Below are 25,608 nucleotides of genomic sequence, written 5' to 3'. Positions count from 1 at the left end.
CTCTCTCTCATTCCTTCCTCCCTCCTTCTCTTCCTTCCTTTCTGTTACTTTCTTTTTTTTCAGGGAATACTAAACAGAATCTAGAGAACTTCCAGATGTTTGTAGTGATTTGGGCAGAAGTATTTCTTGTTATACATAACACCCTGAACTTTGAAGTTTTTAGTATCTTAGCCAGTTAGGGGGATTTCGTCTGCTCAGCCCTCCTAGTTCTATGTTGCCAGCTAGCACGCAGGGTGCTGGACACAGAGCACCATTTGAGCCACCTCTCTTTCCTTGGAGCCCTCAATCTTAGGGTGGAAAACAGGGTCAGGGAGCAGAGGGTAGGTGGAGTCCACCGCCCCCCTCCACAGAGAATAAATGACATGAACACTGAATTCCCAGGGCAGCTGTCATATGTTTTAATGTCTGCCTTTGTTGTTGACCCTCCACCCCCCCCACAGGTTTCTACCTTTATTATGATGTACAGAACACACTGTCAGAGAATACTGGACACTGTAATAAGAGCCAACTTTGATGAGGTAGGTCAACAAAACGTTGCGTTGTGAATACTCTGTATTAAAATATTCCACTTCACACTTGTTCCTGCCAGGTGCCGGGCCTGGTGTCTGGAAGCCCTGGACTCTCATTGGCTCACTTCATCCTGACAAGGATCCCATAAAGCAGTTTCTATCTTCACCCTCACGTCACAGAGCTCTCTCTCTGTGGGTGCCTGGCAGGGAGCTCGGGCTTTCCTCGACTTCACTAGTGAACTGAATCCTGCCCTTCTCAGCACTCCAGGCAGACCATTTTTCCATCAGATCGTTATAGAGTCAGCGTAGCCAAGTCAAAGCTTTCTTAGAGTTGTGACCCCTCCTCTTTCCCCAAGGGCCTCCCCATTGGTGCATTTGGATCTGCTTTCCTTCCATTCCCAAGGCCTCATCCACATTTCCACCCAATCCTGCCACATCCTAGCCTTCATTAGGTACACATAATTTTAAAAGCCCATTTCATTTAAAAATTTTATAGTTTAATGAAAGGAGGAAATGAGAAGGGATCTTTGAGGCACCTGTTCAATAATCTCTTGCCTAAAATGCCTTCCAGCGGGTGGCAAACACATTTTACCCTATAAACCAGAAGCCTTGTGGTGGCACAATGCTTTTCAGGCAAAAACAGCAACAGCAACCACAGCAAAACCGTGAGACTGGACATGGACTTGACTTGAGGGAAGACAGTTATAAAAGCCCATAGTTGTTGGTGGAAAAGATCCCAGAGATTTCCTCTTGTGTTTGTTTTGGGAGAAAAAAGGATGTTGTGAGAGGAAAAGGATATAAGGTACAAAATCCTCTCCTGCCATAAAATTTCGGCCTTTCTCTGGTGGTGTGTCACAGCTACGTATGCTGAGTCCCTACTCTGGCTGGTCATAGACACAGAGCCAGAAGAAATAGCAATGTATTAGTAAAGGATTATTCTTTCTCTAACTTTTACTCAGGTGTCCATTTCTCTGTGTGTGTGTGTGTGTGTGTGTGTGTGTGTGTGTGTGTGTATGATGATGATGATGTAGGGGGATTTTTTTGGTCCTGAGGCTTGTGAATTATGCCCTTTGTCATGTCTAGTCTAATCTTTCCACTCTCTTGGCATGGCTATTTGGCAGCTATCTTAAGATGGCTGACCAACAAACACATGGCTCCTTCTACCCAAACAGAAAAGAATGAAGGGGGATATCTTAGCTAAGAGGAGCATGACTTTCTCTTAAAGCTGAAAAGTCATTAGCAAATGGAGCCATCTGTTATACCTTTATTCACCATTTAAAGGTCTCTATGATTGGTTGCAGTTATAACTTAGTATCACACTAAATTATCTTATTATTAGTCTCAACCACCACAATATAAGCCCTGTAGGCTAGAAACGTCGTCTATCTTGTGTACTACTACATCCTGACCAACCATATTATAGCATTAGGAGTTCAGTATTTGTTGGATGCAGGAATGGTAGGATTGATGGGACATATGGATTGGTGGGTGGGTGGGCGAATAGACAGGCATAAAAATGCCACTGGCATAACATGCAAGTAAAAAGAATATGAATCTCTATGTAGAATACTCTCTGTAAAATTTTCTCCAGACAACATTGTACAATGATCTGTGAAATCCCTTAGTTTCGTGTGTGAGTCTTAAACCCACCACTTACTAGCCTGTGACTCAATCTCTCTGAGCTTTAATTTTTTTGTTGTTGTGAGAAAGACACTAATTATGTTTACCCCAGAGTAAAACTGGGATAGACATGAAATTGTGCATGTAAAGTATCTGATGTGTTACAACATAATAAATGGCACATATTTTGGCAGTTATTTTAATGACAGCTTTCTGACAATGTAGCAGCTGGAAGCTGCTAGATATTTTCCCACAAGTTAATATATTAGCAATAAACTTGGACATGGAAATGAATTAGAAAATTTGCTTAGAAAGCAATTTCCTTGTAACTTTATTGGGCCAAAGGCAAAGGGGCTGAGAGTTTAGAAGACTGAACCAGATAATGCAGAAAACTTTTAAATAATCATTGTCTATCACGTGTCTTTGATTTCTTTCTTTTCCTTTTCTTTTCTTTTTTCCAATTATGCTTGCAAGGAGTGAGGAGAACTAACCAGAATTCTTTCTTCTGTCTAATAATAAGTTTCCATTTATTAAATGCCTACACAATGCCAGGCATTTTACATAAGTTATCTTGTTTCATCCTAATAATAGGTCAGAACCATTATCTCCTGTTTTATAAAAGCTGCTAACTCTCAGGTATTGAGACCTGAGCACCAGACTTGATTGATTTAACATGGCCACATTAGAGCTTTTCATTTTCAGCCCCAAATCTGTTTTTCCCAAGTTGGAGATTGCCACTGCCTGTCACCTGACTTCCCAAGCCACACACTTCCACACTTGCCCTGCACCCATGGACCTTTCCTGTTCCTCAGGAGGTGATGTCAGCCGTCCCTCTGTCCCTTTCACTCGCAGTCTCCACGTCTCAGCTTTTGATCTCTGCATTCTTCTCCTTCCTTCCTTTTCCTTTTTGCCCGGAGAAGCTACACTATTGAACACCAAAGGGCAAGGAGAAGGAAGGGAGGTCAAAACTGGGCAGTATTTTTCTAGAAAATCTGTAATCACACAGGACTGCTCAAGTCTCCCTTTGCAACCCGAAAAGGCTTCTAACACACAGATGACTGCCAAAAACGCGCATCTCCCACAGATTTGTTTTATCCTACACAGCAGCTGATCTTTTCCAGACTTTTTGCTAGAAACTGACGGCTTATATAAAAAGGAAGGGGTAGGGCTGCATGCCAGCAGAGCCAAGAAAGGCAGATAAAATTGGATTCTTCCACCTCTTAAGAATCAAGTGAGCAGAGCTGCTCACTCAGAGCGGGAAGAACAGGCAGGATGATCCAGCAACGATGCTGAGGCCCATCCCAGGGACAAGCTGGGATCGGGAGACAGAGGAGGGTCCTCTGCAAGGCAAGCACCTTGTCCAAGGGTGCTGGCCATCTCCAAGCCCAGGCCAGGCCAATGGTCAGCCACCAGATCTCTTCAATGATGGAGCAGGACTTCCATGGGGAGACAAAAGCATCCCAAATACTTGGGGAAGTATACTGACTTCTTGGCCCGAGTTGTGACAGTGCTTTCCTGAAACAGTGATGATGATGATGATGATGATGGGGGTGGGGTGAGGGGAGATGGTGAAAAAGCAGCTAAGTTCTATTAAGCATTAGAATGTACCATGCCTTGTTTTTAAGTACATTTAAACAATCTTTACCAAAACCTGTGCCTTAACTACTGTTTCTACCCTCATTGTACAGATGAGGAAACGGAGGCATGGGAATATTATATTCTTTCAGTTGATTGTGGGACCAGTCTTTCCCTGGAGTTTCTTTGTTCTGATTTTCCTATCTGGGTGAAAAGTCGACACATATTTTCATTATCTTGGAATAAACAGGGTATATTGGGTATCACGACCTGTAGAGCTGGCTTTCACTCACACACTGGTCAATATTGTGGCAATGATCCTTTCTCCCTAGGAAGTCTGAGGAGCATGCTTCTCTCCCCATTCCTGTCCCACAGATCTGTGTCCCAGGCTTACATGGGGGAAGTGCAGGCAGGCTGGCATGGGGACTTCTATTCACAGGAGGCTGATTTCAGGTGGGCCATGTCAGCATTGGGCAGGGCTCCATCTCCCCGGACAAAAGAAAACAAGACTCTACTCCTAGGAGGGGCCTGAAGGCTGCTGCAGGTCACCATGGCAGGGACAGAAAGCTGGGGAGTGACCATAAGTCAGGGAGAGACATGGGCCTCAGGGATGAGGTAGGATTCCATTTACCAAGGGAAGAACAAATGGACACGAGGCTGATTGGTGGAAGGATCAAGGTAGACATAGACTCTATCTTGCTGATTCCCTGACTTGCTGTTTGACTTTGGGCAATTCACTTACTACCTCTGTAAATGGAAGCAGTGTTAGGAGTTCCAGAGAAGAGAATCTGGGTGAAATATCTGGCAAAGAGAGGACCTCAATAAAGAAATTTCATGAAGTTATTGAGACCAGCCAAGTACCAGACTGGAGACAACAAATTATCCCACAATTGATCAGGAATGATTTGGGGGAGCTGGGATTTGGGAAATGGTACCTATGGGGCTCAAGTGTACCTATCTTGGGGAGAATACATTAAAGTGTTCCCCAGCCTTTGGATGGGCTACTCCTCCATGTTAGCGGAAGTGTATGTATTTGGAGATGTTGTTATATACCTAGTTCACCATGTTCTATTTTCTCTCACTTTGCTTACCTTGTCCCGTTTTTCTATCTCCTCTTCTGCCCTCTAAACACACACACACACACACACACACACACACACACACACACACATGCTCCCCTCCCCCTCTTGAACTACACCACTGCAGTAAGCTTTGAAATGAGCTGCTCCAATTCTAAGCAAAGGAGACCACAACAGCCAGGCCACGAGTGTCTCACACGCACGTGCAGGAGATGATGTGGGGGAGAAGGAGCTCCCTCCAGCACCCCTGGATGGCAGAGGGGAGGGGCCTGTTGCAGCTGGGGGCCCCCTGGTTCTCATTGGGAGGACCCTACCTAAACTCATGGTTCTCTCTGTGGGTCTGTACAGGTTCAAAGTTTCCTTCTGCACTTTTGGCAAGGAATGCCACCCCACATGCTGCCCGTACTGGGATCCTCCACGGTGGTGAACATCGTCGGCGTGTGCGACTCGATCCTCTATAAGGCCATCTCCGGGGTGCTCATGCCCACCGTGCTGCAGGCGTTACCTGACAGGTGGGCACGCTCGTTATCATCTCCCCTTGTGTGGAGACCCAAGCCTTGATGCACTTCCTCTTCTCTTTATAGTCATGCATTGTGCCTTACAAAGATCTTTAATATCGGACATTGGACCACTGGTTCAAAATTCGAGAGGTAGAGTACAGTGCACAATGAACACTCTTCCTGTCCTGTTCCTGTTTCCCGGACAGCTCTGTGCTTCCCAGAGCATCAAATACAATCCTACTTGGGATCAGCCTTACCTGCTATGCACACATAATCAATGTATAGAACACACTATTTCCGATCTCTCTCTCTCTCTCTCTCTCTCTCTCTCTCTCTCTCTCTCTCTCTCTCTCTCTCTCTCACTGCCATCTTTATATTTTGGTGTGTAGTGCTGACCAAATATGCTGTTCTGTGACTTGCTTTAAAACAAGCCCATTTAACACTGTGTATTAAAAAGGATAGTTTCATCGCCACCATGCTATAAGATGGACTGACTCACTGGGACCCTCCCCAGGGAGGGAGGGTAAAGGAGTCAGGAGATTGGGAGATAAGAGTCTTATGGACTTTCCTGCCCAGTCTGGCTTAGAACCTCAATCCCCAGCTCTCATCCTCCAGAGAAGGTAGTATTATAGGTGTGAGCCACCAGTGCCCAGCTTAAAGTCTTGCTTTTTTTTTTTTATCTGATCTGACAATTTTCCTTTATAGTTGCTTTGTCTAGACCTCTACAATTAATGTAATTATATGGTTGAGTTACATCTTCCATCTTGGTGTTCTATTAACTTCATTGGTTCTTTCCTCCTTCCTGCGTCTAGTTTGGAGTTATGTTTTATCCATACATTTATCATCTTATCTTGTTACTTATATTTTTTAAACTAATGGTTACTTTGGGTTTATGCACCCATGACAGGTTAAATATACTTTCAAATAGCATTAAACCTTCATATAAAGGGTCAACATCTTAGGACAGTATACTCTCTATCTGTCAACCTTTCTTTTGTGCTATTGTTGCCATTTAGTACCTGTATATGCTGTAAACTTACAAAATATGATAACAATGTTTGCCTCTGATAATTACATTTGATAATTACATTTCAGAGTGATTCAAGCTATGGAATCTAATCTTTGATATCTATGTTCTTTCCAATGATTTCTGATCTTCTTTTCTCTCTCTCTTTTGGCAGCCCTGGGATTTCGAACACTTGCTAAGCTAGCATTCTATTTTAGATGGAGTCTTGCATTTTTGTCTAGGCCTCCACAAAGCTGGATTATAGGTCTACTCCATCACATCCAATTTATAGATTAAGAAGGGGTTCTTTTTAACTTTTTGTTCAGGCTAGCCTCAAAGCCCAACCCTCCATACCCTCTGCCTCTTGTTTAGCTTGGGATTCAGGCATGAGTTGTTGTGCCGGGCCTGATCTTCATTTATTTAAGGAAATTATTCTTATCTTGTGATATCATTATCCTCTGCCTACAGAATTTTGGTTAACATTTCCTGTATTGCAAGTCTGGTGGTAATGGATTTATTTTTTTTCCTCTGAAACATATTTCAATTCTCTTTCATTTTTGAAAGATACTTTCACAGGGCTTAATATTGTGAATTCACAAGTTTTTGTGAGTGGGTGTTTTATTTTGTTTTCAACATTTTAAAGATTTCACTCTAATACTTTTGGTGGGCATGTTTGTTCACACATCTTTTTTCTCTGTGTGAAATGTGCTTTTTGTTCTTGATTGCCCTAAAAAAAGTTCTCTCTTTGGTTGGCTTCCAGCTGTTTGGCAATGATATATCTAAGAGTTTGATCTTATTTTGAGTTCTGATTAGAGTTTTGTGAGTTTCTTGGATCTTTGCTTTAATATATCTTATTATGTTTGGGAATTTCCCAGACATGTTCCTTATTTCCTCTCTTTTCTTCTTCTGGTATTACAATAACAAGTACTTTAGAACATTTGATATTGTTCCATAACTTGGAGGCTCTGTGTGGTTTTTTTTTTTTTCTCAATGAGTTTAGGTTGGGTAATTGTTGTTGAACTATCTTCTAGTTCACTGATTCATTCCTTGAGAGTCTGGTAATGCTGATGGCTTTGTCTCTTAAGAGTTTTTTTTTTTTCTTTTTTTGCCTTGATTTTGTATGCCTTCCAATTTTGATCGACTACAGAACTGTTTAAAACAACAGACACTGAAGCATTGATGCCCAAAATGGGTATATCTGTTCTCCTAGCTTTGGATGAGAGTTGCTGAGTAACTCTGCTTAAGAATTCATTAGGTTTGGGCTTTGTTGTTGCTCTGCTTGCCTTCAGTGTATCACCAGATTCAAATTCTTCTGAGGTCCTTGTGTTTAGGTGAGAGCTTTCAGACTCCCTGCCTTCCCCTTACTTTTCTTGCTCAGCTTATCTTTCACCTTCTTTGTGTAACCACTACAGTTGGTGCGTGTTGCCTCTTTGTTAGGACTTAGGATGGCACCTACTTCACACAGTGAAAGAAGTTACATGTGAAGTGTTTAGTGATTGGAGCTTATTAACAAGTAATGCTATTATCACATTGGAGCTGTTGTAACAGTTTCACAATGGAGGTCATGTGGGGACCTGGAGTGCTCGGTGAAGATGCAGGAGAAAGTCTGAAGCCAGAGTCACCTTCCCAGAAAGAGAGGAAAAGGAGTGTAAGATGAGAGGAGGCTGGAGGTCAGGGTGCAGGCTGCCCCCCACCCCCAAGGAGGAGGGAAGGTTAAGAAGGGAGTGGCAGTCAACCTGAGCATGGCCCTAACAGGAAGTAAGGGCACTAGAAGGAAGAGATCAGCCAATCAGAGTACAGAGCATTCCAGGAACCAATAACAAGATGTCCCTCTTGGAGTAAGAGACTATTAAGCCATTGAACAAGACCATGTTCTTTCTCTCATATATTATGTGGACATTGTTTGGATTTTTGACTATACCATTGACAGAAATAGAGCAATTTGAACACAGGCTGATTTTTACATGATGTCACAGAATTATCATTCATTCTGCTAGGTGCACAAATGACATGAGGATTTCAAATTTATGCACATCTGGGTGCATGTATACACACACATCCTTAAGCCTTAAATTAAGAATGTACACTAAGCTCCTGTGACTGGATAACACTGTGAGTTTGCTGAGGGCATTCCAGAAAAGAAAAATGTGGCATGTAATACATTTAAGTAAGTAAGCAAGCAAGTCAACTGGCAAAATATTGCTAATTGTTGAAAGTGAGTCATGAGTGTTTAGAGCTTTGTTTTATTATCTTATCTGGGAGTATATTTGAAATTTGATGATAAACAAGTTTAAAAGCAAGCCTTCATGCCTGGTAGAGTGTGGGGTGGAAATAGGGCACACAAGAAAAGAAAGCAGGCTGGATGGGAAAGCAAGGGCTCCCTTGGTCATGTTGAGTCTGACCTGCCCTTGGGAGAAGCGTCATCCACCCAGCCCAAGGTATTAAGGTAAGGGCAGGTTGTGACTGAAGCTGAGGGCAGGAAGAGATTTCTGACTAGTGGAGGAACACACTTTGTGAGAAGCAGGCCCAGGATTAGACCTGAGGAACTGGAAGACATAATGGGCAGCTAAAGGATGGCAAACTCTGTGACTGCAAGAACAGAAGATCGAGGGCAAAAGATGCCAAAGGAAGCCAAGTAGGGGGTTCCCAGAGGAGGACGAGGGTCACAGACTTGAGCCCTGCCAGGATGTCAAGCAAGACACTGCCCCAAAACATTGCTGCGTTGCTATACTGATGGAGCTGGCTTCCCCAGGGACTGCTGTGTAGACTGAGGGACAGAGTGAAGCAAGGAATGATGGGAGTCAAGAGGTGACAAAGAGTGTGGACAGCTCTTTGAAGAAATATGCCTGTGGTCCTGAGATCTGAACTCAAAGCTTCATAGGAGGCTGGCACACAACTACTGAGCCATGTCTCCATCCCTTCTTCATTTTTGTGATAGGCTCTCTCACTTCCTGCCTGAACATGCATCTGGACCGTCATCTTCCTCTTTTTAGCTTCCTACCAATAGCTGGGACGACAGGCATGGACCGCCATGCCCAAGTTGTTACAAATTTCTGTCTGGGCTGGCCTAGCACCACGACCCTCCAAATCTCAGCCACTCTGGTAGCTGGGATGGCAGGTGCAAATGTCTGCACTCAGTTACTGGTTGAGATGTGTGGGGTCTTACAAACATATTTCCTGGGCTGTCTTTGAACTGCAAACCTCTCTAAGCTCCAAAGTAGCAAGGAGAATCATCATAGAGTGCATTAAAATAATGAGAGGAAGGATCCAGTAGAGAGGAAAAAGTCACATATACCACAAGGACAGTTTGTGATGGAATGTTCCCCAGAGTGCAGGAGAGGGTAAGATGAGGTTTGGCCTTGAGACAAGAGGAGGGATTATTGTTTGAGTCTATTGGGAAGAAGGAAGATGATTCTGGAAGGACACTGATGATGATTTTTCCTTTGTGGTTATTCTTCCCTGAGAAGTAAGGGTGATACCATTACTGAAACAGAGACTTAGGGGCTTGGAGGCATGAGGATTTGGGGGATTGGAGAGCTAGTCACAGGAAGTGAATGATTGGGGAGCAGACAAATGGCAGGGATGCCCAGCAGAGCAGATGTTGGAAACCATGATCTGACAGAAGAGAGACAGTGGAAGACTGACCAGGGGTGGAGGAAGGGGTGTTGGTGGAGGGCAAGGGGTGTGGGGATGGTCAATATGGAGAGAGGGCCTGGTGTCCAGCATGATCTCACTGGACCTCAGGCTATGAGAAGTTTCGATGGCAAGAGCTCAAAAGTGGGGCTCCATGTCTTTTAAATCTGAACCCCCCATCTCATGGCACAACCTAATTAGTGCTTCTTACCTCAAGCCCCCTCCACTTTCTGTCTCCAAATGGCTCTTCACTCTCCAAATCCACTATGGTTTCAAGGGGTGTTTGCCAATTTAAATATATGCTATTGCTTTCTAGCTCCCCCAGCCACACTTCCCACAAGGCTCTTCAAGAACACAAAGGAAAATGACCTATGGAACTTGTAGGCAAGGACAGGAGAGGGAAACTGGGAGAAAGCAAAGAGGTGACATTGTCAAAAAAAAACAAAAACCAAAAAAGAAAGAAATGTACTCATTACCTGACTTATGAAATGGCAACCCCTTAATAATAACAATAAAATTATATATATATATATGTATATGTGCATATCTATCTATATCTATCTATCTATATCTATACATACATATATATACATATATATATAACACTTTTAAAAACCCATAAAAGGGCACAGTTTACTTGTGGAAATACTTCTGGATGACACTTCACCTGACAATGGCTTTTCCTCACACAACTGTGTGCCGTAGGCTACCAATTCTCAACGAGGCCTGGGCTGCTGGTTGTGTTTGAGCTGCCCCGCTAGCTATATGGTACAGACCAGCAGCAGCTAAACCCCAACCAGGGAAACAAAAACCCTCTAGGGGCCTTTTAGGAGGAGGGAGCACCCAGAGCAGGTACCTAACATGCATCTTGTCTCTCTCTTCAGCTTAACTCAGGTGATTCGAAAGTTTGCCAAACAACTGGACGAGTGGCTGAAAGTGGCCCTCCACGACCTCCCCGAGAATCTACGAAACATCAAATTTGAATGTAAGTACTACATCTGGGAGCAGAAAGAACAAGAGAGCAGCACCAATTGCCAAGTATTTTATTTACATAGGCCGCAATGTCCTGTTGGCCTACAATGACCCAAGTATTGTGCTTAGGAGTTGACAGGCATAAACTCATTTAATCCTTACGGAATGTTTATTATGGGTGGCAAACTTGAAGAGGAATTCAGACTTAGAGAGTGAGTTAGGTACCAGAGATAAGATTTACTCCCAGGTTATCCCATGTCAAATTTTCTGCTTCATTCAACTCCCTTGCTCTGAGAGGCAGAGAAATTTCTCCCAAGTCACACAGTCACCCCAAACTGGTAACCAAACTCCTGTCTAAGTGACCTCAGATCTGAGATTTCCTCCAAGCTCCTCCAAGCACCAAATGGTGGTGGCAGTTTACAGAGAACAGCTTAAAGGATTCACCTATTCGCTTGTCTAATTAGGAAGCCAAATTAATATTTCTCCTGGGGGTGGGGAGGGGGGGAGTTCTCTCTGCGCTGAGCTTCCCCTCACTTCTCAGATTTAGTCACGTCTGAGGAAGCTCTTGGCTGTGATTTTCTGACTCTATGTGTCTGTGCCTATGAAGCCCTGTGTCTGCTCATTTGTTGCCATTAAGCAAGAGGGAAATGATTTTTAAAGCAAAAATGGGATTTACATGTAGATAGGTTTGTGTATATATACACCTACATGTATATAGATATATGTTTCATAAAGGCCTATTTTAATACAGCTTGCTATTCTTACCCAGCGTAAGTGGCAAGAGGAAAGAAAATAGGGCGATCAAATTACCCTCTCTCTGCAGGCCAGGGAACACTTTCAGACTTGCTTTGAGGCCGCCCCGCCGTGCCCATCACCTACTGATAAAGCCTGCTTTATTTCACGGCTCTCAGTTCTTTTCTTTTCTCCCACACTAAATTCCACATCACAAAGTTAGAGAAAAAGTAATTAAGGAGATGGATTAACGATTGATCAGCCTGGAAAATAAGAAGTTCATCTGTTCCACCCCCCCCCCCCCACCCTCTGGCCTCCGCCTGTCCTCCCGTCCTCATTCCTCTACCCCACACATTATTTTTCAAACCAGGCCAGCCCTGAGTACAGATTAGAATAATCCTAGGGAAATTTCAGAGTTGTGTGTGTGTGAGAGAGAGGGAGCAGTTCAAAAACGAAGAAGAATGCTCCATGCCCGGTTTAATTACACCAAGCAAACAAACCAGTTCAAAGTCAGCAGTGAGGCAGTTCCATGGCCTTCCTCCTGTGTGTCCCCCAGGGAAAGTGGCTCTTCCCAGGGATCCCACAAATTTGGAGAGTTTTGAGAGAGACACAGAGAGAGAGACAGAGACAGAGAGAGACACAGAGAGAGGAAACAAACACTCTCCAAGCTCTTAAGACTCAGTAAGAGTGAAGACCTTGAGCCCTCATCTGTCTTATCTGCTCCCAAATCCACAGATACAAGGTCATTTCACTTCAAATGACCAGCATGTTATATTCACCTAGGAAATGAGCCCCTTTCTTAAAGGTAGCTATCATCAAAACCCACAAATAGGCCATAAAGATCACTGGTAGAAATGACAGATGATGCACGCAAAGCCACATTTGAAGTGCACCCTGGGCCCCACCAAGATTCATCAAGGGTCCTATTAAACATACTACTTTTTAAAAGGGGCTTCTTTAAGGCTTTCATCTGATTCCTGTAATTATTGATGGGGAGAAGAGACTGGGCTTGCAATTAGTGAAATGAAAGACAAGTAAATAATTGCTTTTACTCACAGTTGATTAACACCACCATTTCTCACACCTGCCAGTGTGGGGAGTGTGTGACTTTGAAATCAGTCCCCCAACCCAAATAGGAGAGCAAAGAATCCAACACAGGCTTTTGCCCTGGGGTGGGGGTTGGGGGAGGGGCTGCTTACAATGGCAGGAGAGGAGGAGAGACAAAGTCAGGCCAAGTAGGGAAGCTGCTGTTTGAAATATACCTTTGGAAAATCCAAGGTAAGATCATTACACACACAAATATCTCCAACTACTACTACTTTGTTTCTTTTGCAGTGTCCAGAAGGTTCTCCCAAATTCTGAGACGGCAAACCTCGCTGAACCATCTCTGCCAGGTAGCTTTCTTCTAGCATGCATTAAGCTACTGCCAACACATTGCAACATAGTGGGACCTGTAAGCCCCCCCCACCCTCCCCCACCCCCCGCGCCGGTAGCATCTGCCTGGTGCTTTCACAAGCACCATCTCTATAGTTTCGGCACATACAGACAGTCTTTTCTTCTTTTTTTCAGTACTGGGGTTTGAACTCTCTGTTTAACACTTGCTAGGTAGGTGCTCTACAACCTGAGCCATGTCCCCAGGCTCTTCATTTAGGGTCTCCTGTTTATGCCCAAGTTGGCCTGATTGTTATCCTGCTATTATTTATACTTCCTGTGTAGCTGGGATGGCAAGCATGCCCCCCCCCCCCGCCCCCAGCCTTTACTGGTTGAGATAAGAGTTTGTAAAACTTTTTGCCTGGGCTGGTCTCAAACCTAGAGTTCTTCCTGATTTCATCACCCTGAGTATCGAGGGTTATAAACATGAGCTACTTACTGGGCCTGGCTGTATAATCTTATCTAATATCAAGAGTCCCTTAACCATTTTTAATTAAAAAAATTTGTGGTACAAGGGTTTGAACTCTGGACCTTATACTTGCTAGGCTGGCACAACACCACTGAGACATACCTCCAGTCCTGTTTTTCACAGGTTGTTTTTAGGATAGGTCCTTGTTTCCCATAGGGTACACGGGAGCCACGATCTTCCTACTTTAAGCTTCCTGTAGACTCCAGGCACTCATCCGCCTTGTCCAGCTTCCTCCATGAAGAGGAGGTCCCATGGACTTTTCAATCCTCCAATTCTCAGCCTCCTGTCACTTGAGATGACAGGTGTGTACCAATCTGGCCTCAAACCTAGATCCTTCCAAACCCAGCCTCCCAAGTGGCTAGGATTGAAGTATGATCCACATCATTTCTCACATCAGTTGCCCATAAGCCTTTTGGATATCTTCTAAGCTCACAATTTTGTGCTTCTTTGAAATAATAAACTGCAGTTTTCAACCACGATTGACATTTTGAGGGTGCACAGTTTCTTGTGGTACAGCTGCTTGTGCAGCCTTCCCTGTCTCTACCCACTAGATATCAGTAGTTCTATCCACCCAACTTGAGCTATGACAGGCAAGAATGCCATTGCTGCCTGAGTAGTAAAATTGCCTGGGCTGTGTGCCCTTGAGTCATAAGAGTTTTAAACAGATAACAGGATGATTTGCTTATTGTGTCATCTGAAAGAGTTGAAAGCCAGTCACCACCAGTATAATGCATAAAACATATGTTAAGCTGGGCACCGTGGCTCATGCCTGTAATCCTAGCTACTCAGGAGGCTGAGATCCGAGGATTGGAGTTCAAAGCCAGCCCAGGCAGAAAAGTCTGTGAGACTCTTATCTGCAGTAAACTACTCAGAAAAACCTGAAGCAGGCCTGTGGCTCAAGTGGTAGAGCACTAGCCTTGAGCACAGGAGGCTCAGGGGCCAAGCCCAGGCCCTGAGTTCAAGCCCAGCAACAAAGAAATGTATATGTATATATGTATATATACAATAAACTAAATATAATAAACAATATAATATATCATACTAAATATAAATAGTATATGCAAATAATATAATAAACACTTACCAAATTGTGTTGAGGGTATTTTTTCCAGATCAGAACTATTTTTAGCACAAAAATACAAACCTGGAGTATCTAAGGTAGAAGTGGAGGCTTCCACCCTCTTTGTAGTGGAAAAAAGATGGCATTTAATTGTGTTCCTGGATCTTCACAGAGGGCACCTAAGTCCATTATGGCAACCTACTAACATTACCCTTCGACCACTAATGACCTTAAAGCAGCAGCAACTAACTAGTGGCCATAGGCCAAATCTGGCCCTCAGACATGTAGTTCTTTTTGATTTGCATCTGTTCAAAAATGTTGTTTTTGTGTGGTCACTAGCAGTTGAAACTAGGATAACAGCCAGACACTCCCACTGGCAGACTGCCCCAGAGTGACACTGAATTTCTCTCAGTGGGCACCTCCCTCTTATCCTCCCTCTTATCCTCCCTCCCCCCCTCCCCCCCCGTCTCTCTGTCTCTCTCTCTCTGGCTGTCTCTCTGTCTGTCTGTCTCTGTCTCTCTCTTTTTTCTCTCTCATGGTTGACCCTTCTCACTCACTGTGGGGCTTGTGTGGATAGGATTGTAAGATTGCTGATAAGGTGCTGTTAGGTTGTTGGTTGGTGCTAGTTATTCAAGGTCGAAGTGGGAGGGAGGGGTTTCTGGTTAGAGGAGCCTCCTCCTTGAAGGCTGCAAGTCAGGATCCCCAAAGCATGAAAGAATACCTCCTCACACACCTCCCAGTTCCTGCCCCGCCTATAGCACAAAGCACACAGGGATGAGTTGTGGATCAAAAGAAACCCTTCCAGATTCCTGCCAGCTAAAACAGTCTTTGCACCTTGGTGTTGTCCAGAGAATGGGCAGAGCCTGGCAGATTAGTGGGAATCAGGGAAGAACGTGACTCTTAGCCTAATAAAGAAACGCAGCCATACTTTGGTTGTGCCTGCCAGCCTGGCCCTATGGTTCTCCTCTCCATCCTCCATTGTAGAAGGAGGAAAAGGAGGAGACAACAGGGAACACAGACCTGGTTTGGGTGACCCCCCTCTGGGGCTCAGATAGTTTAGGAACGACTTCATCCCTATATTTCACATTTAGGCAAAAGCACCCACCCCCACGCCGTAACCATGTGTAGGGCAAGCATAAGTATGGGAACACTAGCACAGACACACATGCATGAGTGTGTACACACACACACACACACACACCAGGTCTATCAGCTAAACCGCAAAGCCAGGGTATGAACTAGATGTGCTTGAACCCAGAACACTAACCTGTGTATTCTGTTGCTTTCATTACCATGAGAGACTCTATTCATATATTCTAGGCCTCTGACCTTCAAAGACTTCTGCAATTATTTAAGTAGGATTTTCCTTGTGCTTGGACAGTCTGGGCGTAGCAGTAGTTTGTCAGTATTTACCTTTGTCTGGAAATTCATGAGCCTTAGCAGAGTTACATGTCCTCATGTATTGTAAACCCTTTTAACTTTACATTAACACATTTTGAAAACATGCCAAGTCAAGGGAACAATCCTGGATGTGTTTTTATTTGTTTTCATTGGTATTGTTCCAACTTGGCGATGTTGTTCCAAGTATTATTCTACTTTTAAGTTTAAGTCTACTAATCAGGATTTGCTGTGGAAAGTCACAGCTTTAAAAGGTAATAATGTCTCTCTTCCTCTGTCTCTGTCTCTGTCTCTCATACACACACACACACACACACACACACACACACTAACTACTGGGTCTTGTGGCATAGACTTTTTTTTTCTTCATCTCAATTATTCATATTTGTTTCAATCTCTCAAGTTACATAAGAGGAAAACCAAAAAACTAAAGACTAAAATGCTTGACATGGTCAGGCTACTAGTGGCTCACACCTGTAATCCTAGCTACTCAGGAGGCTGAGATCTGAGGATCAGCCCAAGCAGACAAATCCAAGAGAGTCTTATCTTCAATTAACCAGCAAAAAGCTGAAAGTGAGATTTGGCTCAAGCTGTAAAGCACTAACCTTTAGCAAAAAAAAAAAAAAAAAAAAAAAAAAGTGAAATTGAGAATATAATGCCCTGAGTTCAAGCCCCAATATCAGCACAAAAGCTTTAGAATGCATTTGTATGAAATTTCTGGGGCCAAATCTATCAATAGGCCTAGAGATTCACAGGAACATCTCTTCCACCAGTTGCTTCTCAGATACCAGAGGCACATGTTATTTATACAGGCATGCACACAACCCCAACCCACAAGCTCACCCAGTCTTTGAGTTTCATCTCACTGTCTATCCTCTGGCAGGATGGGCTGAGAACAACAGCATTTGGTCTGGCCTAGGCCATCTTAGTAGTCATAAACACTCCATGCAATCCACGGGGCCTGGATTTTCTTGAATTCCAGCATCATCCCTTCCTTTCCTAGGACTGAGTTTTCCTGACTTTCCAAGTAGTTTACCGAACACCACAAGCAGAGCCATTAAAAAGGCACAGAAGAGGGGCTGGGGATATAGCCTAGTGGCAAGAGTGCCTGCCTCGGATACACGAGGCCCTAGGTTCGATTCCCCAGCACCACATATACAGAAAACGGCCAGAAGTGGCGCTGTGGCTCAAGTGGCAGAGTGCTAGCCTTGAGCGGGAAGAAGCCAGGGACAGTGCTCAGGCCCTGAGTCCAAGGCCCAGGACTGGCAAAAAAAAAAAAAAAAAAAAAAAAAAGGCACAGAAGGAAACAGAGGGGAGGGGTTTTGACCTGACATCCCACATACTAATGAGTGGATTGTCCCGGTGACAGGCATCTCGCACGGTGATCCACAGTGCCGACATCACGTTCCAGATGCTGGAGGACTGGAGGAACGTGGACCTGAGCAGTATCACCAAGCAAACCCTCTACACCATGGAGGACTCTCGAGACGAACACCGAAAGCTCATCATCCAGCGTGAGTTCCCGCCAGGGACCAGGGTCCTTCCATTTTGTGTCCTTTCTTTTTAAAGAAAGGAAACAAAAGCATATCTCGGTATATAGTTAAGTGGTATTTCCACTCCTTCTCTTTCTCCTTGGATCTTGCCTTTCTTTGTTATTCCTGCTAAGTGGGCGGATCCAGGTCAGGAGGTTCATTGACCCAGAGGACACATTATCAACATGCCTGGCACATGTGAGCACCATGCAATATCATGCAAAGGACCCTACACACGACCTGCATGCAGGCATCTCCTCCACAGTGACACACAAAGCACGAGAAGGGAAACTTCATGGACTGTCAACCTATAGCTAGCCACCCCCATCTAAGGTTGAGGTGCTTAGGAACAAGATTTCCCTGAGGGGTTCCTGTTCAAGAACGCTTTCCCTTGAAGGCCTCTTTCAAGGCAAATGGAGCATCTGAAATATTTGCCCCCCCCCCCCAATCAGGGCAGAGCTGCTTTGCCCTGTGAGCTCAGCTCCCTCCACAGCAACACACAGCCCACTTTTTCCCTGTGAGGAATGTTAGAGAGGAAAAAAAAATCATTGAAGTAATCATGGCAATTTGTCACCTGTCAACTCTGCCAGCTCCTGTAAACCCGCCGTAAGAGTGATCTCATTTACTCTACACATGAAACCCAGGAGGGCCCTTCTCCTGTCACCTCCTGAGAAACATTCATCCCTACGAGAGCTTTGCCCAGGTTCAAAATGGCGGTAAAGTAGCAGAGATGGGCCTTGAACCTAAGCCTCGTCTCAGCCTCATCCCCAGTCAATAGGGTTGCTTCTGTTGGGCAGAGCAGAAAGGGACAAAAAGGAATGGAACGGAGGCGAGTTTCAGAGTTTCCGGGATCTTTCCAAGTACTTTCCATCATGCTTCCTGTTCTGTTCTGCACTGCCCATTTCCAGTTAGGAAGACCAAGAGAACAACATGGCCCCAGCACCCTAGAAGCATATGGCCACCTCTGATCCACCTGTCATCAGGACCTTCCACTGGGCCAGGCAGGGAGCAGGCATCCAGGAACAAGGGGAAGAATAGAAAACAGCGTCATCCAAGTCCAGTGCCTCTTTTCCTGAGCACCTCTCCTAGGGAAGGAAAGGGTGACACAGCCAAAGGGAAGAATACAATCCACCAAGCTAGTTGAAGGGACATGGGTGGCAGCACCGTGAAGGTCACAACTGCCTCTTTCTCTCCATGAAAGAACTTTCTGGATGCTCTCTTAAAGTTCTCTTCAATTCAGGGCAGAATGGTGACCTAGGAAGTTCTTTTCTTCTTCCTCACTCCTAGCAGACAGATCTGCCAAGTCACCTTCCCATCCCATCTGATCTAACCCTGCCCTGTCCATTTTGTCCCATCCCATCCCTTCTATTATGCACCACTAGCTTGAAATGCATGACGTACCTTAAATTTAAAAGAGTACTTTGGTACTTGCACATGCTATCAGAATGGGTGTTCAGGGATTCTTGGGGCTAGGGTGCCCAACATACCTTGATTTGAGCCTTGGCTCCAGTGTACCTTGGCCATGTTTTCTATCCTTTTGGTGTTTTGTGGGTTTTTTTTTTGTTGTTGTTGTTTTTTTGCCAGTCCTGGGGCTTAAACTCAGGGTCTGAGCACTGTGCCTTTCTTCTTTTTGCTCAAGGCTAGCACTCTACCACTTGAGCCACAGCGCCACTTTCTATACATGTGGTGCTGAGGAATCGAACCCAGGGCTTCCTGTATGCGAGGCAAGCACTCTACCACTAGCCCATATTCCCAGCCCTGTTGTCTATCTCTTGAAGTGGGAGAAGTGTAGAGGGATTCAGTGCTTGTGCACAGTATAGTAGCTCCAGACAGAGTGAAGTAGTTAGGAAGGGGTGCCAGCACGTGGGTCCGGCTATGGCTTGAATCTTGCCTCTGGGCTCCACTGTGAAACCTTTGGAAAGTTACTCATCTTTAAGTTGATCCAGCTATTTCTTTGCACGATATGGAATAATCATAGTACTTCATTTCCCTCAATAAACATCTGAGTGTCTGCTCTGTACTAAGGACTGTTCTAGGTGCTGGGATCAAATAGTGACCACACACACACACCTGGTGCCCTGTGACATTGGTACACCTGGACACTCAATGCAGGACATTAAGAAGAATGTCTGGCACTTGGCAAGCACTCAGCCACATTATCTGTGGGTGTTTATACTGCACCACTATCATTAACCAAAGCACAATAGGCCGGACCCAGCCAGCATTGTGAAGCAAGAAAGAATCCTAAAGAGACATCTAGAGACCTGGGTTCTAGTCCCTGCCCCAGGACTCCTTTACTCTCTGACTTTGAGTGGGTTGGTTAATCTCATTAAAACAAAGCTCCTCATCTATAAAATAAAAAAGATCAACTCAATGGACTTTTGAAGCCCATCCTTATCTAAGCATTGGGACCTTCTGTAGCAGACATGAACGAAGTAAAGCAGAGCAAAGTGGCCTGGCCTCTAAAATGAGAAAGAAACTGTTCTGACCAATAAAAAGAGGAGACGTTCAGGAGGAGATATAAACCATGGATTGAGATCCACTGCTTGATGTATTTAGTATTTGCATTTTTAGTGTATGTGTGTGGGTACCTAGTCCTATGGTTTGGTGTATGTAGCTCCACATAAAATAATACACACACACACACACACACACACACACACGTAAGAAACAGATGTTTCTAATTAGAGGCAATCACCACCGCGGTGTCTTATTTCCTGGGATGCTTTGCTGATTACAAAGTGTTCCACACCCAATTTTCTGACTTGAAGATGCAGACAGGTATGAAGTGGCAGCAGAAATGTTTTCATCTACTCAACGAACATTTATTAAGCACCTACTACATGCCAAGCATTGAGTGGCTGGCTGGCTCACCTGTACTCACTCAGTATGGTTGTGGGTCCAGAAATAATTGAACGATATCACACTTTCCCCATCACCGGGCATGGTGCCCAGCCCAGGCAAGGACTTATGGGAAGAAAAGCTGTGTCATAGATAACGCGCTAGATAATAACGATACCAGACAAAGAATTAGCAAGGACACTTAAACCTAGCTATAGGTAAGAGTAGAGATAATAAGGTAAGAGTAGAGATAATAAAGAGCTTAGAAAGTATAGAAGAGGAATGATTAAGTCAGATGGCAAGGGGCCATATCACCTGGGTCATAAACTATAATCATCAGGATATAGTAACATGAAGAAGGGACAGCCAGATCTTCAAAATGTTCACAGGCACAAGGGGATGAATCTGGAAAGCAAATTTGAATGTTTACTTATTTATAAAGCCCTGAATGTCCAGCTAAGTCTTTGGAGTCTTATTTTTATTTTGTTATAATTAAAATTAGGTTCCTCTGTTCCTTTAAGATGCACCCCTCTTTAATTCCAATGGCAGTGAGGTGAGGTGCTTGTGCTTCCTTTACAGTATATCAAGAGTTTGACCACCTCTTGGAGGAACAGTCACCCATCGAGTCCTACATCGAGTGGTTGGACACCATGGTGGACCGATGCGTTGTGAAGGTTGGTGAGTGGGAAGGGAAGGGACAGCTTTGGGTCTTGCAGTCCCCCTCCTTGGTCCTTGGGAGCCCCCAGATGACACAGAGCCCCCACAATGAGCTGGCTGATGTTCTGTAGCAGCCTAAGGATCTGAGGGTGAGCCTGATTCCAACTCTGGGAGATCAAGGTGGGCCAGGACACAGAACTGTCTCCTGTCTGATTCAGGAGTCAGCATTTCCTTTATGGGCTGTGTCCATTCAGTTGTAGAATATGATTTCATTTTTAAAGTATATCTTTGTTGCTAGAATCAAAAAGTCAAAACCAGGGCTGGGAATGTGGCTCAAGTGGTAGAGTGCTAGCCTTGAGGAAAAAGAAGCTCAGGGACAGTAAGGCCCTGAGTTCAAGCCCCAGGATTTGCAAAACAAAAAAAACAAAAACAAAAAGTCAAAACCATTTTCTTACAGTCTTAAAGACCCATAAATCTTCCTGATAGTCATGGGGCTTGAACTCAGGGCTTGGGCACTGTCCCTGAGCTCTTTTGCTCAAGGCTAGGGCTCTACTACTTGGAACTACAGCTCCACTTCTGGTTTTCTGGTGGCTAATTGGCAATAAGGGTCTCACAGACCTTCCTGCCCAGACTGGCTTTGGACCTCAATCCTAAGATCCCAACTTCCCGAGTACCTAGGATTTCAGGCATGAGCCACCAGCACTGGATTTTTCCTATTATTTTTCAGAGACATTGATAAATGGAAGATCAAAACAACCACTATTGTTTGTTGTTGTTTTTTTAATCACTTGCTTTTTTGTAGGTAGCTGCCAAGAGACAAGGGTCCTTGAAGAAAGTAGCCCAGCAGTTCCTCTTGATGTGGTCCTGTTTTGGTACAAGGGTGATCCGGGACATGACCTTGCATAGCGCCCCCAGCTTTGGTAAGCCCCCCCCAGCCCTCCCCACATCTAAACACCTGTTCTCTGGGCTCCGTGGTGTCATCCCTGGTCTCACTTGCTGTCTCTGAGGCCACATGACACCAGTGTGACATGCACCTGTTCTGGGAGGGATAGTGTTAGGAACTGGAGAGAGACAATGATGGCAGTGCACACTAACGGTGAGGTGGTGAAGTATTCTGCCTGAAAATGACAGCTCTGCACCCAGAAATGTGACCTGAGTTTTAAAAGGAGTCAGTAGCAGTGGCCATGCACCCCTGTCACTAGACGTGCCTCACGGGCTCTGCTTCTATAGGGCCATTTTGCAGACTTCCACGGTTGTAAATGTCTCAAGACTGAACGTGGGGAGAGGCCATGATTTTAGACATTTGCAGATGGACCAAACAGCACTCCTTTGTAGGTTTTGTTTTCATTTTCCACAACTGACATTCGCTTTTTCTTAAACAAAACAAAACAACAACAACAACAAAAAACGCTGTGCTCTAGCTTGATCTCCCTAGAAGAGGTTTGTTTGTTGCCAGTCAGGGCCTGGGTGCTGTCCTTGAGCTTCTTTAACTCAAGACTAGCACTCTACCACTTGAGCTACAGCTCCACTTCCGGCTTTTTCTGTGATTAATTGGAGGTAAGAGTCTCACAGACTTTCCTGTCTGGTCTGGCTTAGAACCATATTCCTTAGCCTCCTGAGTAGCTAGGATTACAGGCATGGGCTACCGGTGCCTGGCTTTAGAAGAAGGTTGTTGTCTTCTATTTTGTTTTGTTTTTGCACACATTTTCCCCATCATCTTCCTGATCCCCGAGATTTTCACTCTTAAGTCGTCACCTTACTTCTTTCTAGTGGAACAGGCTGAAAATGTCCACCCAGCAGTTCTATCTCTGGAGGCAGAAATCCAACCACCAACCTGCTAGAACATGGTTTTCTGCTTTTCAGCAGAGAAGGAAGGATGGGTGTTGAGTCCAGGTCACCATCAGCGAAGTGAGATGTGGGGCTTTAAAGGCATTCGCTGGACATTTGAAATCCTAGGACTTAGCCTCCATGTTTGAGGCATTTCAGTAAAAGGCCATTAGTAAACTTTCTGGCTGATTGTTTCAATTCTCTATTTTACTCTGCAAAGTGGAAATGTGGTTTTGCTTCTCATTATCTGCAATTAATCCCATCAGCTGTAGGTTTTGCCCTAGGCTTAATTTGACACTTTTCCATCTAGGTTTGTTGTTGTTGTTTTTTTTTTTTTGAATGGTGTTGTCAACCCTTTCTCCATTCTGCTGTACAATGAAGTGACAGTACAGTGAAACACACACACACACTCCAAGAAGCATTCTGTTGTGGACTTCTTTCATCTCAGCTCTGAAAGTTCTCGAAACCTTTGTGCCCTGGCTACAGACGGGAATTCTCTTTGAGCTGAGTGTGGAAATGTGCTGGTCCCTGCTACCTGGGCAGTGCCATCAAGGATGGCATTTTGATGATTTCCAGTTCACCACAGTTAGTGTTAGCACATGTTACCTCTTGTTCTGGAAAGATCATTCCTATGTGACTGCTTTCACTTAGATGAATGGTTGAAAAAAAAAATCTTGAGATTCCTTTTTTCATTGCTTCAAAATCAAAGATACACACAAATGCACACACACACACACACACACACACACACACACGCCCGCCACGTGAACATATGCATGTTGCTTTATCAAAACCCACTTCTTCATTTTGCTGATATAAACTAAGCATTCTACAAACAACCTTCCATCAGACCAGGAAAGCACTTCCCTTTGCATTACTCTGGGCAATTCATTTTTACAGAGCTAACAGTCAAAGGGGGGGAAAAAAAAGGAAGTTTGGGTAGTAGAACAATGAGAGTTTTTGCCTGGGTTGAATATATGACTAAGAAACATGGTTCCACAAAATGGGCTTATCTCTTTTGGAAATACACACTGTTTTCGAATATACTGCCAACCCAGGCAAATGGCAAGGAACAAAAATAAACAAACAAACAAGAAAAGGAGAGATATCAATTTGATTTCAGTTCTGTGATCGTTTTCAACCTTGAATGAGTTGAAATAATACCTGTCTCCAAGTCTATTTGGCAAACTATCTGAAATGGCCCAGCTCATCTGCCTCATTGTTGGGTTTTGCAGCTTGGGGTGCTAGACAAGTTGAAAGAATTTGCGGCAGACAAAAGCCCAGCTCCCCCTTTCTCCCTGTATGTGTCAAAGACCCAGTTGGTGGCTGTGTTTGGGTCATGTGCTCCCTGTATGAAAACAGCTAATTAGGAAAAAGAGCCCTCTGTTCCTGGCCCCCTCCCCCAGCCAACAAGGGTCGGGCTCTAGGCTCCATGTATCTCATAACTCCCACATGGCCCTGGGCCGGGTGAATGGCTTGGAGCCTGGGTTGCCAGCATGGCGGGCTGACCATCACAATGGTCCTGTGAAAGACGGCAAGGAGCCCAGGGAGAGATTCGATCACCTCTTCCCAGAACAGCCCCTTTCAAAGGTAGCTGAAGCCTTTCTTCTCCTTAATTCCTTTTCGCTAGTTTCTCCCTAATTCCCTTTCAGTGAAAGAGCCTGCGCTGTGAACTAAAGTAGCCAGACTTTCTCTCTTCTTTGTAAGCAGTGATTTCTAGCAGAATTAGTCGGCAAAGGTAGCAGGGAGTGGACTTTTAGTCTGGATGGAGCTGAGTGAATGGAAGTTTCTATTTAAAAACACACATCACATTTTCAGTTGATTGCTTTGATTTCAGTTTATAGGCTACCTGGGTCATAGCCCTTCATTTGGGATTTTTTTTGTTGTTGTTGTAAAATCAAATGTCCACTTATTTCACTGTTCTGAACATCTGGAAGGGACTTCAGTATAAAGCCGTTTGGGAAGCAACCCTAGCATGGCAGCTGAGGGCGCATGTCTGCACATCACTTCTAGGATTCATTTTTTTTCTGCATGCTTTGTTTTCCAGCCTAGTATCAAAGCTCACCCACTTGGGCAGGGCCTAGGTGGTCTTCTAGCATGCTGCTAGAAGTTTTGTTTTTTGCCAGTCCTGGGGTTTGGACTCAGGGCCTGAGCACCTTCCCTGGCTTCTTTTTTTTTTTGCTCAAGGCTAGCACTCTGCCACTTGAGCCACAGTGCCACTTCTGGCCGTTTTCTGTATATGTGGTGCTAGGGAATTGAACCCAGGGCCTCATGTATCGGAGGCAAGCACTCTTGCCACTAGGCCATATCCCCAGCCCTTCTAGCATGCTTTTCTGTACTCAGATGTCCTGATCTGGTTCTCTATTACGCAGAACCAGCTAAGCTGCAGGGCCTTTCTGTTTCCAACGTCACTCAGGGCCTCACCAAATACCAGGAGGCTGGAACTGCCTTCCCTGTATTCAGGAGAGGAAGCAGAGACACAGGGAGGAGAGAAAAGGGGCACAGTGTTGTGGGTGCTCTTTCTGTTCCACTACCCGGCCCCTTTTGCCTTTCTTAAGCTGAATAACAATTCTAACAAGACAACACTTAGGAAGGGCCTAAAAGACTTTGGACATTCTATTAGACACCTTTTCATTTACTTCTGCTATCTATCACGAGTCCCATTTCTGCCCTCCCTGTGTCAGATGAGGATGTTAAGTTGGTGACTTGCTTAAGATTAGACACACTAATGAGCCAAGAAAGGCTAAGAATAATTATAACAAATGTG

At 44.6% G+C, this 25,608-nt stretch overlaps 1 protein-coding gene across 2 annotated transcripts in view; it reads left to right on the top strand.

Annotated features, from left to right (window-relative positions):
- Positions 1-25,608, top strand: part of Rfx4 (regulatory factor X4) — a 116,192-nt gene that overhangs the window by 58,395 nt on the left and 32,189 nt on the right. For both annotated transcript variants that reach the window (XM_048349486.1, XM_048349494.1), the window contains 7 exons: positions 441-518; positions 5,132-5,295; positions 10,807-10,907; positions 12,962-13,020; positions 17,354-17,498; positions 20,937-21,031; positions 21,817-21,934. In XM_048349486.1, the coding sequence (XP_048205443.1) occupies positions 441-518; positions 5,132-5,295; positions 10,807-10,907; positions 12,962-13,020; positions 17,354-17,498; positions 20,937-21,031; positions 21,817-21,934 (760 nt within the window). The remainder of the gene's footprint in view (positions 1-440; positions 519-5,131; positions 5,296-10,806; positions 10,908-12,961; positions 13,021-17,353; positions 17,499-20,936; positions 21,032-21,816; positions 21,935-25,608) is intronic.

The sequence above is a fragment of the Perognathus longimembris genome, chromosome 1, assembly GCF_023159225.1.
Source record: "Perognathus longimembris pacificus isolate PPM17 chromosome 1, ASM2315922v1, whole genome shotgun sequence".
In the NCBI taxonomy this organism is placed as follows: domain Eukaryota; kingdom Metazoa; phylum Chordata; class Mammalia; order Rodentia; family Heteromyidae; genus Perognathus; species Perognathus longimembris.
The sequence above is the reverse complement of the archived record's forward strand: the minus strand, read 5'-3'. Positions and strand labels throughout refer to the sequence as shown.